This window comes from Scyliorhinus canicula, chromosome 2, assembly GCF_902713615.1.
Source record: "Scyliorhinus canicula chromosome 2, sScyCan1.1, whole genome shotgun sequence".
In the NCBI taxonomy this organism is placed as follows: domain Eukaryota; kingdom Metazoa; phylum Chordata; class Chondrichthyes; order Carcharhiniformes; family Scyliorhinidae; genus Scyliorhinus; species Scyliorhinus canicula.
In genome coordinates this window covers 268,995,817-269,009,082 of record NC_052147.1, presented here as the reverse complement: position 1 = coordinate 269,009,082, position 13,266 = coordinate 268,995,817, and the positions used below count along the sequence as shown (strand labels likewise).

The window sequence follows — 13,266 nt, the reverse complement described above, 5'->3', positions numbered from 1 at the left end:
AAACCCGCATTTCTTAAAGGTACTCTCACATGGCTTGTTATCAACTTCAGGAGTCTGCACATGCACAGAATAACACAGATACTCAGAAGTTGGTTTCCGTTTCTGCAGAAGGTACATGGCCAGCCTCTCTTCGTCAGACCAATCAATGGGAAATCTTTGGATTGATGAAATCTTAGAGCCGTTTACTGTTAATCTCACTGTGAAAACTCTTTCACAGTTACACCATGTTGAATGAGATGCAAATGAGTTTGTCAGGGTGTACGCTATTCATAATTAATACTGAGAACCCCACTGGTACTAAAATGCTACTTCTATATTTGTGGAATGTCATAGAATCATAGAGTCACTGCAGTGCAACAGGGGGCCATTCGGCCCATTGAGTCTGCAACAAACTGAACAAACACAACATCCTGAAGGGAGAGGGTGAACATCCAGAGGTCGTAGTACACATAGGTACTCATGACATAGGCAGGAAGAGTGATGAGGTCCTGCAGAAGGAGTTCAGGGAGTTAGACAGTGATGTGACCATCAATTCACTAGAGACACGATTGAAAGTAAACTGTGGTTTTAATAGTCTTACAACTGTGCCAGCCTGCGACCAGAGGAACTGAGAGCAGGCTTACGGCTGCAGCACATTATACTTCCGGTAGTGGGAGGGGCCATGGGCGGAGTCATGGGTGGAGCCAAGGTTGGAGCCCTGTACAAGCTCCTCATCTCCCCCTATGGGCAGAGCCGCGCAACGGCTCTCATACAGAGCCCACAAGGACATAATATAATGCAATGCAATACAGTGTGAATTACAATACAGTATAATTCACCACATTCACCCCCTGCAGGGGTGACGGGTCGACAAGTTAAGCCGGTGCGGTGGCTGAGTCTTCCTTTGGGATAGGCGGTGCACCGGGGTTGCAGCCTCTTCGGGTGGCTGGGTGGTGACGATCGGTGTGGGTACGAGGGCAGACTCCAGGGGTGTTTCGGTCCGAGCTTCATACCTGACCGGTGCAATGGGCGACAGGGGGGCAGGAAATCTATAGGCGCGGGGGCGCCGAGCGTGGGCAGGGAACCTAAAGGCGCGGGGGCGCAGGGCGTGGTGGGTTGGGTGGGGTATAGTGTGAGGGGTACCTCGGCAGTGGTGGTGGTAGTGTTGGATCCTGCAGGCACCAGATCCCGGAGGGAAACGGTGTCCCTTTATTTTACCCTTTGCGGGTTGTCAAACATGAAGGCAACCGATCTTTGGTCGGTGATGAGGGTAAACCTCCTACCTGCGAGGTAGTGCCTCCAGTGCCGTACGGCTTCCACAATGGCTTGAGCTTCCTTTTCGACTGAGGAGTGTCGAAGTTCCGAAGCGGAGAGGGTTCGGGAGAAGAAGGCGACTGGTCTCCCTGCCTGATTCAGAGTGGCGGCGAGAGCAACCTCTGAGGCGTCGCTCTCCACCTGAAAGGGGACGGATTCATCTACCACCCGCATGGCGGCTTTGGCGATGTCCTCCTTAATGCAGTTGAAGGCCTGGCGGGCCTCAGCCGACAGTGGGAAGAGTGTGGTCTTAAATAGTGGGCGGGCTTTGTCCGCAAACTGGGGGACCCACTGGGCATAATAAGAGAAAACTCCGAGGCACCTCTTGAGGGCCCTGGGGCAATGAGGGAGAGGGAGTTGTAAGAGGGGGCGCATACAGTCCGGGTCGGGGCCCAGGACTCCGTTTTCCACGACATAGCCGAGGATGGCTAGTCTGGTAGTACAGAAAACACATTTCTCCGTATTATAGGTGAGATTGAGCTTCTGGGCGGTTTGGAGAAATCGGTGGAGGTTGGCGTCGTGGTCCTGCTGATCATGGCCACAGATGGTGACATTGTCCAAGTACGGAAATGTGGCCCGCAGCCCGTACTGGTCCACCATTCGGTCCATTGTTCGTTTGAACACCGAGACCCCATTCGTGACGCCAAAGGGGACCCGGAGGAAGTGGAAGAGGCGGCCATCTGCCTCGAACGCTGTGTAGTGGCGGTCCTCTGGGCGGATTGGGAGCTGGTGGTGAGCAGACTTCAGGTCCACTGTGGAGAATGTGCAGTACTGGGCGATCTGATTAACCATGTCTGCAATTCTGGGGAGGGGGTATGTGTCAAGGTGCGTGAACCGGTTAATGGTTTGGCTATAATCAACCACCATTCGGAACTTTTCCCCGGTCTTGACAACCACCACCTGAGCTCTCCAGGGGCTGTTACTGGCCTCTATGACTCCCTCATGTAGGAGCCGTTGGACCTCGGATCTAATAAACACCCTGTCCTTGCAGGTTATACTGCCTGCTGCGAGTGGCGAGTTTGCACTTCGAAGTGAGATTAGCGAAGAGTGGAGGGGGGGTCGATATTTAGTGTCGCTAGACTGCAGATAGTGAGTGGAGGTAGAGGTCCGCCGAAGCTGAGTGTGAGGCTCTTGAGATTACATTGGAAGTCGAGTCCAAGTAAGAGTGGGGCAAAGAGGTTGGGGAGTACGTACAGCTGGAAATTAGAGTAGCTGGCGCCCTGAATCGTTAGGGTCACGACGGTGCGCCCTTGTATGTGGACTGAGTGTGAGCCCAAGGCGAGGGAGATAGTTTGCCGTGCAGGGAAGATAGGGAGCGAACAGCATCTTACCAGGTCAGGATGTACGAAGCTCGCGGTGCTCCCGGAGTCGAAGAGGCACGGTGTCCTCTACCCATTGATTTTAACGGACATCACCGAGCTCTGGAGGCGCTTCGGACGCGACTGGTCCAACGTGACTGCATTGAGTTGCGGGTAGTCGGCGGCTCGATCAGCATTGCTGGAGTGGCCCAGTGATGACTGTCCGCGCTTCGGACGCGACTGGTCCAACGTGACTGCGTTGAGTTGCGGGTAGTCGGCGGCTCGATCAGCTGTGCAGGAGTGGCCCCGTGATGACTGTCCGCTGAGTTTGTAATCGTCGAGGTTCGGTTCGGTTGATGGCCAAGATGGCGGCCCCCGTTGATTGCACGTGGCGGGTGCTGAAGAAGATGGCATCCAAGATGGCCACCCCCGTGGATCGCACGTGGTGGGCGGCGAGGAAGATGGCGTCCAGGATGGCGGCCCCCATGAATCGCACGTGGCCGGCCGCGTGGAGGAGGGTTGCCAAGATGGCGGCCCCCATGAGTCGCACATGTCAGGTGGGGGCGGAGTTGGCAGACACGCTGCAGCGTTACGGGGCCTGCGGGCCTCTGAGTTTGGGAGGCGAGTGCTCTGGACTGTGGGGGAGTTTGGAGTTCTTGATTTTGCCAGGCATACTCGGGCATACTGTCCTTTGTGACCGCAGCAGCTGCAGGTCGCGTTGCGTGCCGGGCACTGCTGCCGTGGGTGTTGGGGTTGGCCACAAAAATGGCACGCTGGCGCTCCATAGTGGGTCGGTGACCACGTTGCGCAGGCCTGGGGCAGTCGCTGGTCGGGGGCCCACGATGGGGTTGCTTGGTCCGCGGGGAATTAGTTCAAACTGCGGAACGCAACCTCCATAGTCGTAGCTAACTCTACCGTGTCCTCCAAGTTCTGAGCCCCTTTGTCAAGCAATCGCTGGCGCATTATAGTTAGACCTGAGCCCTGCAACATATACATCACGTACAGCGAGTTCCATAGTTGGGAGGCTGTTACAGCCTGAAAATTGCAGTCCCGAGCAAGGGCATTTAAATCGCGCAGAAAGTCTTCTAGCGACTCTGCGGGGCGCTGGCGGCGAGTCATGAAAATGTGCCGCGCGTAGACCTCGTTAATCGGCCGCACGTACAGTCTGTCGAGCATTGCCAGGGCCTCAGTATATGAGGTGGTACAATTGAGTTGCGCAGAGATACGATGGCTCACCCGTGCGTGCAGTAGGCTGAGTTTCTGCTTCTCGGTAGTCTCAGATGTGCTTGATTCAGCCAGGTAGGCCTTGAAACATCGAAGCCAGTGTAGGAAGATTTTCTTCGCCTCTGCAGCCTGCGGGTCGAGTTCTAGTCGATCAGGTTTGAGGGCTGATTCCATAGTAGTTTTCTTCAAGTTTTCTAAGACTATTAAATTGATGTGACCATCAATTCACTAGAGACATGATTGGAAGTAAACTGTGGTTTTAATAGTCTTACAACTGTGCCAGCCTATGACCAGAGGAACTGAGAGCAGGCTTACGGCTGCAGCACTTTATACTTCCGGTAGTGGGAGGGGGCCATGGGCGGAGCCAAGGGTGGAGCCCTGTACAAGCTCCTCATCTCCCCCTATGAGCAGAGCCGCGCAACGGCTCACATACAGAGCCCACAAGAACATAATATAATGCAGTGCAATACAGTGTGAATTACAATACAGTATAATTCACCACAGGCAGTAAGCTAAAAAGCAAGACTTCTAGGGTTGTAATCTCAGGATTACTCCCTGTGCCACATGCCAGTGAGGCTAGAAATAGGAGGATAGTGCAGCTAAACATGTGGCTGAACTGCTGGTGTAGGAGGGAGAGTTTCAGATTTTTGGACCATTGGGATCTCTTCCGGGGCAGGTGGGACCCATACAAGAAGGACGGGTTGCATCTAAACTGGAGGGGCACCGATATCCTGGCTGGGAAGTTTGCTAGATTTACTCGGGAGGATTTAAACTAGTATGGCAGGGGGGTGGGAACCAGAATGTGAGCTGAGAAGATGTGATAACTAAAGGGGAAATAGAGAACCAAAATAAAAGACCATCACCCTCAGGCAGAGCAAAAAAGGTGACAAATGTGAAAAGGGAGGTGGTCAATGCAGGATTGAGGGTGTTGTATATAAATGCACGCAGTATACAGAACAAGGTAAATGAGCTTCTTGTGCACATTGAAATTGGCGGTACAATGTTGTGGGCATCACACAGATGTGGCTGCAAGGGGATCAGGGCTGGGATCCAAATATTCAACGATATGTATCCTATCGAAAGGACAGGCAGATGGGCAAAGTGGGCGTGGTTGCATTGTTAGTAAGGAATGCAGTTAAATCGATAGCAAGGAGCAATGTAGGATCAGGAGGCATAGAATCTCTGAGGGAAGAGTTGAGAAATCACAAAGATAAAAAGACCCTGATGAGAGTTATGTACAGGCCCCCTAGCAGTAGTCAGGATGTGGGGCAGAAAATAAATCAGGAGATAGAAAAGGCATGTAAAAAAGGCAATATTACAATAATCATGGGGGACTTCAATATGCAGGTGGACTGGGAAGATCAGGTTGGTAGTGGATCCCAAGAAAAGGAATTTGTGGAATGTCTTGGAGATTTTTTTTGGAGCAGCTTGTGACATAGCCTACTAGGGAACAAGCAATTCTGGATTTGATATGAGACAGACTTAATTAGGGAACTTAAGGTGAAGGAACCATTAGGGAGCAGTGACCACAATATAACAGAATTTACCCTGCAGTTTGAGAGGGAGAAGCTGGAATCAGACGGAATGGTATTACAATTAAATAAGGGTAACGACAAAGACATGGGGGTGGGGGGTGGGAGCTGGCCCGAGCTGATTGGAAAAGGAGCCTTGTAGGGAAGACAGTGGAACAGCAATGGCAGGGGTTTTGGGAGTTATTTGGGAGGCACAACAGAAATTCATCCCAAGGAGGAGGAAACATGCTCAGGGGAGGACAAGGCATTCATGATTGATGAGGGAAGTCAAGGACAGCATAAAAGCTAAAGAAAAAGCATACAAGGTGGCAAGGATTAGTGGGAAGCCAGAGGATTGGGAAGCCTTTAAAAGCGAGCAGAGGACAACTAAAAAAGCAATAAGGGAGGAGAAGATGAAGTATGAGTGCAATCTAGCTAGTAATATAAAGGAAGATAGGAAAAGTGTTTTTCAATATAAAAAAGAGAGAGGCAAAAATAGACATTGGACCACTGGAAAATGTAGCTGGAGAAGTAATTTTCTTTTTTGTTTTTACAAATTTAGAGTACCCCACTTGGAGTATGGTGTTCAATTCTGGTCGCCACACTACCAGAAGGATTGGAGGCTTTGGAGAGGGTGCAGAAGAGATTTACCAGGATGTTGCCTGGTGTGGAGGGCATTAGCTATGAGGAGAGGTTGGATAAACTTGGTTTGCTCTCACTGGAACGATGGAGATTGAGGGGCGACCTGATAGAGGTCGACAAAATTATGAGGGGCATAGACAGAGTGGACTATGAGACTCTATTTCCAGGGTAGAGGGGTCAATTACTTGAGGGCATAGGTTTAAGGTACGAGGGGCAAAGTTTAGAGGAGATGTATGAGATAAGTTTTTTACACAGAGGGTAGTGGGTGCCTGGAACATGCTGCCGGAGGAGATGGTGGAAGCAGGGGCAATAGTGATGTTTAAGGGGCATTTTGACAAATACATGAATAGGATGGGAATAGAGGGATACGAACCCCGGAAGTGTAGAAGATTTTAGTTTGGACGGGCAGCATGATCGGCGCAGGCTTGGAGGGCCGAAGGGCCTGTTCCTGTGCTGTACTTTTCTTTGTTCTTTCGACCTGATAGAGGTCTACAAAATTATGAGGGGCATAGACAGAGTGGATCGTCAGAGGCTTTTCCCCAGGGTAGAGGGGTCAATTACTAGGGGGCATCGGTTTAAGGTGCGAGGGGCAAGGTTTAGAGTAGATGTACGAGGCAAGTTTTTTTGCACAGAGGGTAGTGGGTGCATGGAACTCGCTGCCAGAGGAGGTGGTGGAAACATGGACGATAGTGACATTTAAGAGGCATCTTGACAAATACATGAATAGGATGGGAATAGAGGGATATGGACCCCGAAAGAGTGGCCAATCCACCTAGCCTGCACATCTTTTGGGTTGTGGGGGCGAAACCAACGCAAACACGGGGAGAAGTGCAAACTCCACACGGTCAGTGACCCAGAGCCGGGATCGAACATGGGACCTCGGCACCGTGAGGCAGCAGGGCTAACAGCTGGAGAAGTAATAATAGGATACAAAGAAATGCAGATGAACTGAATAGTTACTCTGCATCAGTCTTCACGGTGGAAGACACCAGTGGGATGCCAGAGCTCCAGGAGAACCAGGGGGCAGTGGTGAGTGCAGTCACCATTACTAAGGAGAAGGTTCTGGGGAAACGAAAAGGTTTGAAGGTGGATAAATTAACTGGACCGGATGGACTACACTCCAGGGTTCTAAAAGAGATAGCTGAGGAGATTATAGAGGCATTGGTGGTGATCTTTCAGGAATCACTAGAGGCAGGAAGGGTCCCAGAGGACTGGAAAGTGGCTAACGTAACATCCCTGTTTAAGAAGGGAGGGAGGCAGAAGACAGGAAATTCTTTGGTCATTGGTAAGATTTTAGAGTCCATTATTAAAGATGAGATCGCTGAGTTCTTGGAAGTGCATGATAAAATAGGACTGAATCAGCGTGGCCTGGTTAAGGGGAGGCAGGTCTGACAAATCTGTTAGAGTTCTTTGGGGAAGTAACAAGGAAGTTAGACAAAGGAGAACCAGTGGACATGATTTAGTTAGATTTCCAGAAGGCCTTTGATAAGGTCAAGAGCCCATGGTGTTAAGGGTAAGATCCTGGCATGGAGAGAAGATTGGCTGACTGGCAAAAAGGCAGAGAGTGGGGATAAAGGGGTCTTTTTCAGGATGGCAGCCGGGGACTAGTGGTGTACCTCAGGGGTCTGTGCTGGGACCACAACTTTTCACAATATTCATTAATGATCTGGAGGAAGGAACTGAAGGCACTGTTGCTAGGTTTGCAGATGATAGAAAGGTCCGTAAAGGAGCAGGTAGTATTGAGGAAGCAGGTGGGCTGCAGAAGGACTTGGACAGGCTAGGTGAGTGGGCAAAGAAGTGGCAGATGGAATACAATGTGGAAAAGTGTGAGGTTTGGAAGGAGGAATAGACGCATAGACTATTTTCCAAATGGGAAGATGCTTCGTAAAGAAGCACAAAGTGACTTGGGAGTTCTTGGGCGGGATTCTCCGACACCTCGCCGAGTCGGAGAATTCCCAGGGGACGGTGTGAATCCCGCCCCGCTGCCCTGATGCCGGCTGCCATATTCTCCGGTGCCGTTTTTCGGGCAGAGGCAGGACTCACGCGACGCCGGTTGGGTGTCGATGGCAGCGCCCCCCCCCCCCGGCGATTCTTCGGGCTCTAATGGGCCGAGCGGCCATCCGGTTTTGGCCACTCCAATTGGCGTGGGTTACGCCGGGCCCAACATGGTGAGACCTGGCAGGTAAATTAGCGTGGCTATCCTCGGGGGGGCGCAGGGGGATCTGACCTGGAAGGGGGCTCCCACGGTGGCCTGGCCCACGATCGGGACCCATTGATCTGCGGGCGGGCCTGTTCTGTGGGGGCATTTCTTCCTCCAGCACCGGCCCCTGTAAGGCTCCGCCATGGCCGGCGTGGAGAAGAAAACCACCTGCGCATGCGTTAAAATACGATGGCCAGTCTGCGCATGTGCGGAATCACACCGGAGGTACTACGCATGCGCGAGATCACGATGGCCGTTCCGCGCATTCGCAAACTCGCGGAATCCCTTCGGCGCCGGCTGGAGCGGCACCAACCTCTCCGGCGTCCACCGAGCCCCCGAGACAGGTGAGAATTCCTCACCTTGGGGGCCCATTGACGCCGGAGTTGTTGCGCCAGCTTTCCCGTCGGCGTGGGGACTTAGTCCCCGGAAGGGAGAATCCTAGCCCTGAACCATGTTCATGATTCTCTTAGGGTTAACGTGCAGGTTCAGTCGGCAGTTAAGAAGGCAAATGCAATGTTAGCATTCATGTCGAGAGAGCTAGAATACAAGACGAAGGATGTACTTCTGAGGCTGTATAAGGCTCTGTTCAGACCCCATTTAGAGTATTGTGAGCAGTTTTGGGCCCCATATCTAAGGAAGAATGTGCTGGCCTTGGAAAGGGTCCAGAGGAGGTTCACAAGAATGATCCCTGGAATGAAGAACTTGTCGAATATGGCAGGAACGTTTGAGGACTCTGGGTCTGTACTCGTTGGAGTTTAGAAGGATGGGAGGGGATCTTATTGAAACTTACAGGACACTGCGAGGCTTGGATAGAGTGGACGTGGAGAGAATGTTTCCACTTGTGGGGAATACTAGAACCAGAGGACACCATTTCAGACTAAAGTGACGATCCTTTCAAACTGACATGAGGAGGAATTTCTTCAGCCAGAGGATAGTGAATCTGTGGAACTCTTAGCCGCACCAGGCTGTGGAGGCCAATTCACTGAGTGTCTTTAAGACAGAGATAGATAGGTTATGGATTAATAAGGGGATCAGGGGTTATGGGGAGAAGGCAAGAGAATGGGGCTGAGAAAAATATCAGCCATGATTGAATGGCGGAGCAGACTCAATGGGCTAAGTGGCCTAATTCTGCTCCTATGTCTTATGGTCTTATGGTCTAACCCTCTGAAAGAGCACCGTTGACCGTGGCCTACTCCGCTGCCCTATCCTAACCATTTGGACACTAAGGGAAATTTAGCATAGCCAATCTGCCTAACCTGTACATCTTTGGACTGTGGGAGAAAACAGGGTCACATGGAGAAAACCCACACGGACACGGTGAGAACTCCACACAGGTAGTGACCCAAAGTCAGAATTGAACCCGGATCCCCGGTGCTGTGAGGTAGTATTACTGACCATTGTGCCGCCGTGCCGCCCGCCAAAATTCTCCACTATGACAAAAATAATTCCACATAAATTTTTTAATAAATTGTTCTGTTTCAAATTTGCCTTTCATTATATCAGCCTCTTATTTTAATTTAGTCAAAATCAGTTGCTTAGTATCACAGAAATGAAATATGTTGAAAAGAGAAACATGTTGCTGGGAAACAGGAATCAGATCAGAAAATTGTGGAAATGCACAACTTGCCAGTCAGGAACTGAAAGACCAAAAAAACCCATGAGGGATTGATTCAGTGACCCTACTCTCCCAGTGGGTTCATTAGTTGGTGCTACAATATAGTCGCAACAACTCAAATTACACTCCATGTAAGCATAACCTCCTACTGGGAATACAGCATTAGCCATGGTGTTATCATGCCAGTCACGTTTCCCTCAATTTCTGCCCAAGAACGTAATTCCGTCTTTCTCCTTCAGCCCTGATTGTCATGTCTTCCATTTCATATTTATTTCTCATCTAAGCTCATAAAAACCTCACCTTGCAAAGAAAGATTAGAACAAAGAATAAATATCTCAGGGGTAGAAGAAAATATTTTGCCTGGTTCACGGTTTGTAACTTCCTACAGGTTCTGATTTATTGACTCTTTAAAGCAGAAATGATGTAAAGTAGCTCACCTGTCATGTTACAGTACACGAGGAGTGGTCCCACTGGACCACTGCCATCTGCATCAATGGAGAAGAAACCTGATGTATTCCCTTTGTGTTTGTAAGCTTCACATGACTGTTCATGCACCGCTGCAGTAAGACAAACAAGATAAAAAGAGTTCTTTCAGTCTGGGCTTTTGACAACGTTATGAAACCCAGGATCGCACAAACATTCTGCCAAACATCGAGAGTAAACTCTGGAGCAAAATGCCACGAAACTTGGAAATCTGAAATAAAACAAGAAGTGGATCGGATAGCATCAGTGCAGTACTAAATAAAGTAAATAGACAGGGCTTGCCCATGGACATTGCGGCCATAATATTAGGACCAAATCAGGGTATCAGGTCCACGCTTGTTGGGAGCCAGGCTGTGGGGGGGGGGGGGGGGGAGCTAATTTCTGAGGTGACCTCTCCCGTATTTGCCGCCCTCTTCAGGGCATTGCTGAGGCTGGAAGGAGAGCTCCTCTGCCATGGTACCCTCTCTGGGTGATGGAATCTCTATCTCTGAAGGCCCCCCCCCATCCCACCTCACCAACCCCCCCCCCCCCACCCCACCTCACCGACCCCCCCCACCCCCCCACCCCCCCCCCCCCCCCCCCCCCCCCACCCCCAACCCCACCCTGTGAAAATGCCAACCAGCCTGAAGTATGACTTCAAATTGGAGCTTTAATTCCTGAACTGTCCTTCCCCATTTAGCGGGCAGCCTAGCGACATATTGTCTGTCTCTGGGAAACTATCTCAGTGGGGGGGGGGGGGGGGGGGGGGGGGGGGAATGCATTGGGGAGACATCATTATTTTCCCAGCCATTCCACCTTCAAGCCTGCAATCCAGGGCTGGAAAGTTTCATGCCAACATTTCAAGTCTGTGAACCTTTGTGTGTCTATCCTTTCTTTTTATAAATTTTGTGTACCCAATTCATTTTTTCCAATTAAGGGGCAATTTAGCGTGCTAATCCAACTAGCCAGCGCATCTTTGGGTTGTGGGGGGCGAAACCCACGCAAAGACGGGGAGAAGGTGCAAACTCCCCACGGGCAGTGACCCAGAGCCGGGATCGAACCTGGGACCTCGGCGCCGTGAGGCTGCAGTGCTACTCACTGCGCCACCATGGTGCCCTTTTGTGTGTCTATCCTGAGAGCAAAGTTAATTTTCGCCACTCAACAAAATTCCATTTCAAAAGGTGAATGACATTTGGGAGACGAGAAAGAAAAGACCTCTAAAAGAAAATTTAATAATTATTTTAATAATTATGAAGACTCTTGATAAAGTTAATGGGTAAAGATTATTTCAGGTTTAGAAGTCAGTGGTGAGGAGTTATCAGGTGATAGCTTAAGCGGCACAGTGACACAGTGGTTAGCACTGGTGCCTCATAGCTCCAGGGGCCTGGGTTCAATTCCAGTCTTGGGTGACTGTGTGGAGTTTGCACTTCCTCTCCGTAACTGCATGGGTTTCCTCAGGCTCCAGTTTCCTCCCACAGTCCAAAGATGTGCAGGTTAGGTGGATTGGTCATGGGAAATTGCCCGTTAGTGTCTAATAGGTTACTTGGGGCCATAGGGAGAGGGTGGAGGCGTGAGCTTAAGTGGGGTGCTCGTTCCAAGGGCCGTTACAGACTTGATGGGCCGAATGGCCTCCTTCTGCACGGAAATTCTATGATTCTGAAATGATTCACAAGTGAGTCGAAAGATAATCAAGGATCAATTTATTTTTGCTGAGCATGGAGATGAGTGGCTGAGGCAAAGACCATTTTATTCTTAGATTAAAAAGATGAAACAGAGAAAGATCCCAGCTATGGGGAGGATGGAGGACCACGGAATTAGTTTTGGATTGTTCTAGCAAAATGCCAGCTCAGGCAGCATAAGACCAATGACACTTTGTGTTGAAAAACTTTGATGGCTCGATGAACCTATTTCTTTAATCCTGAAAATGAGTTTGTAATTGACAAGCAAAGAGTGGAGATACAAAGTTAATATGGAGCTGGATTTATTATGTTTGTTGAATTGAAGCATTGTGATTGGGCTGAATTCTCCTTCTTTTCTGGAGGGTGATGTAAGGAACGCGGCAGACCAGATAGATTGGCAAGGGTAACTCTTTCAGTAGATTAAGAGTTGAGGAAAGCTGTCTAGTGGGGGGAGGGGGAGGGTGACAGTAGAGGAGGAATAGGAGATGGGAGGGGGGGGAACATTGAGGAAAAGTGGTTTATTGCTCTTGGGATCCTTCTACATCTTATTCCACAAAGCTACTGGTGGAGATAATCTGTTATTAAGGGAAGGAATGTACGCCTTCACACACCAAAAAGTAGAATGATTATAAATGGCATTAAGGGTAAAGTAGTAGCATGGATAGAGGATTGGTTAATTAATAGAAAGCAAAGAGTGGGGATTAATGGGTGTTTCTCTGGTTGGCAATCAGTAGCTAGTGGTGTCCCTCAGGGATCCGTGTTGGGCCCACAATTGTTCACAATTTACATAGATGATTTGGAGTTGGGGACCAAGGGCAATGTGTCCAAGTTTGCAGATGACACTAAGATGAGTGGTAAAGCGAAAAGTGCAGAGGATACTGGAAGTCTGCAGAGGGATTTGGATAGGTTAAGTGAATGGGCTAGGGTCTGGCAGATGGAATACAATGTTGACAAATGTGAGGTTATCCATTTTGGTAGGAATAACAGCAAACGGGATTATTATTTAAACGATAAAATATTAAAGCATGCCGCTGTGCAGAGAGACTTGGGTGTGCTAGTGCATGAGTCACAGAAGGTTGGTTTACAGGTGTAACAGGTGATTAAGAAGGCAAATGTAATTTTGTCCTTCATTGCTAGAGGGATGGAGTTTAAGACTAGGGAGGTTATGTTGCAATTGTATAAGGTGTTAGTGAGGCCACACCTGGAGTATTGTGTTCAGTTTTGGTCTCCTTACTTGAGAAAGGACGTACTGGCACTGGAGGGTGTGCAGAGGAGATTCACTAGGTTAATACCAGAACTGAAGGGGTTGGATTATGAGGAGAGGTTGAGTAGACTGGGACTG

General features: G+C 49.8%; 1 protein-coding gene across 2 annotated transcripts in view; it reads right to left on the bottom strand.

The window, feature by feature from the left end:
- Positions 1 to 13,266, bottom strand: part of LOC119962139 (contactin-associated protein-like 5) — a 1,052,391-nt gene that overhangs the window by 440,542 nt on the left and 598,583 nt on the right. For both annotated transcript variants that reach the window (XM_038790062.1, XM_038790063.1), the window contains exon 12: positions 10,221 to 10,340. In XM_038790062.1, the coding sequence (XP_038645990.1) occupies positions 10,221 to 10,340 (120 nt within the window). The remainder of the gene's footprint in view (positions 1 to 10,220; positions 10,341 to 13,266) is intronic.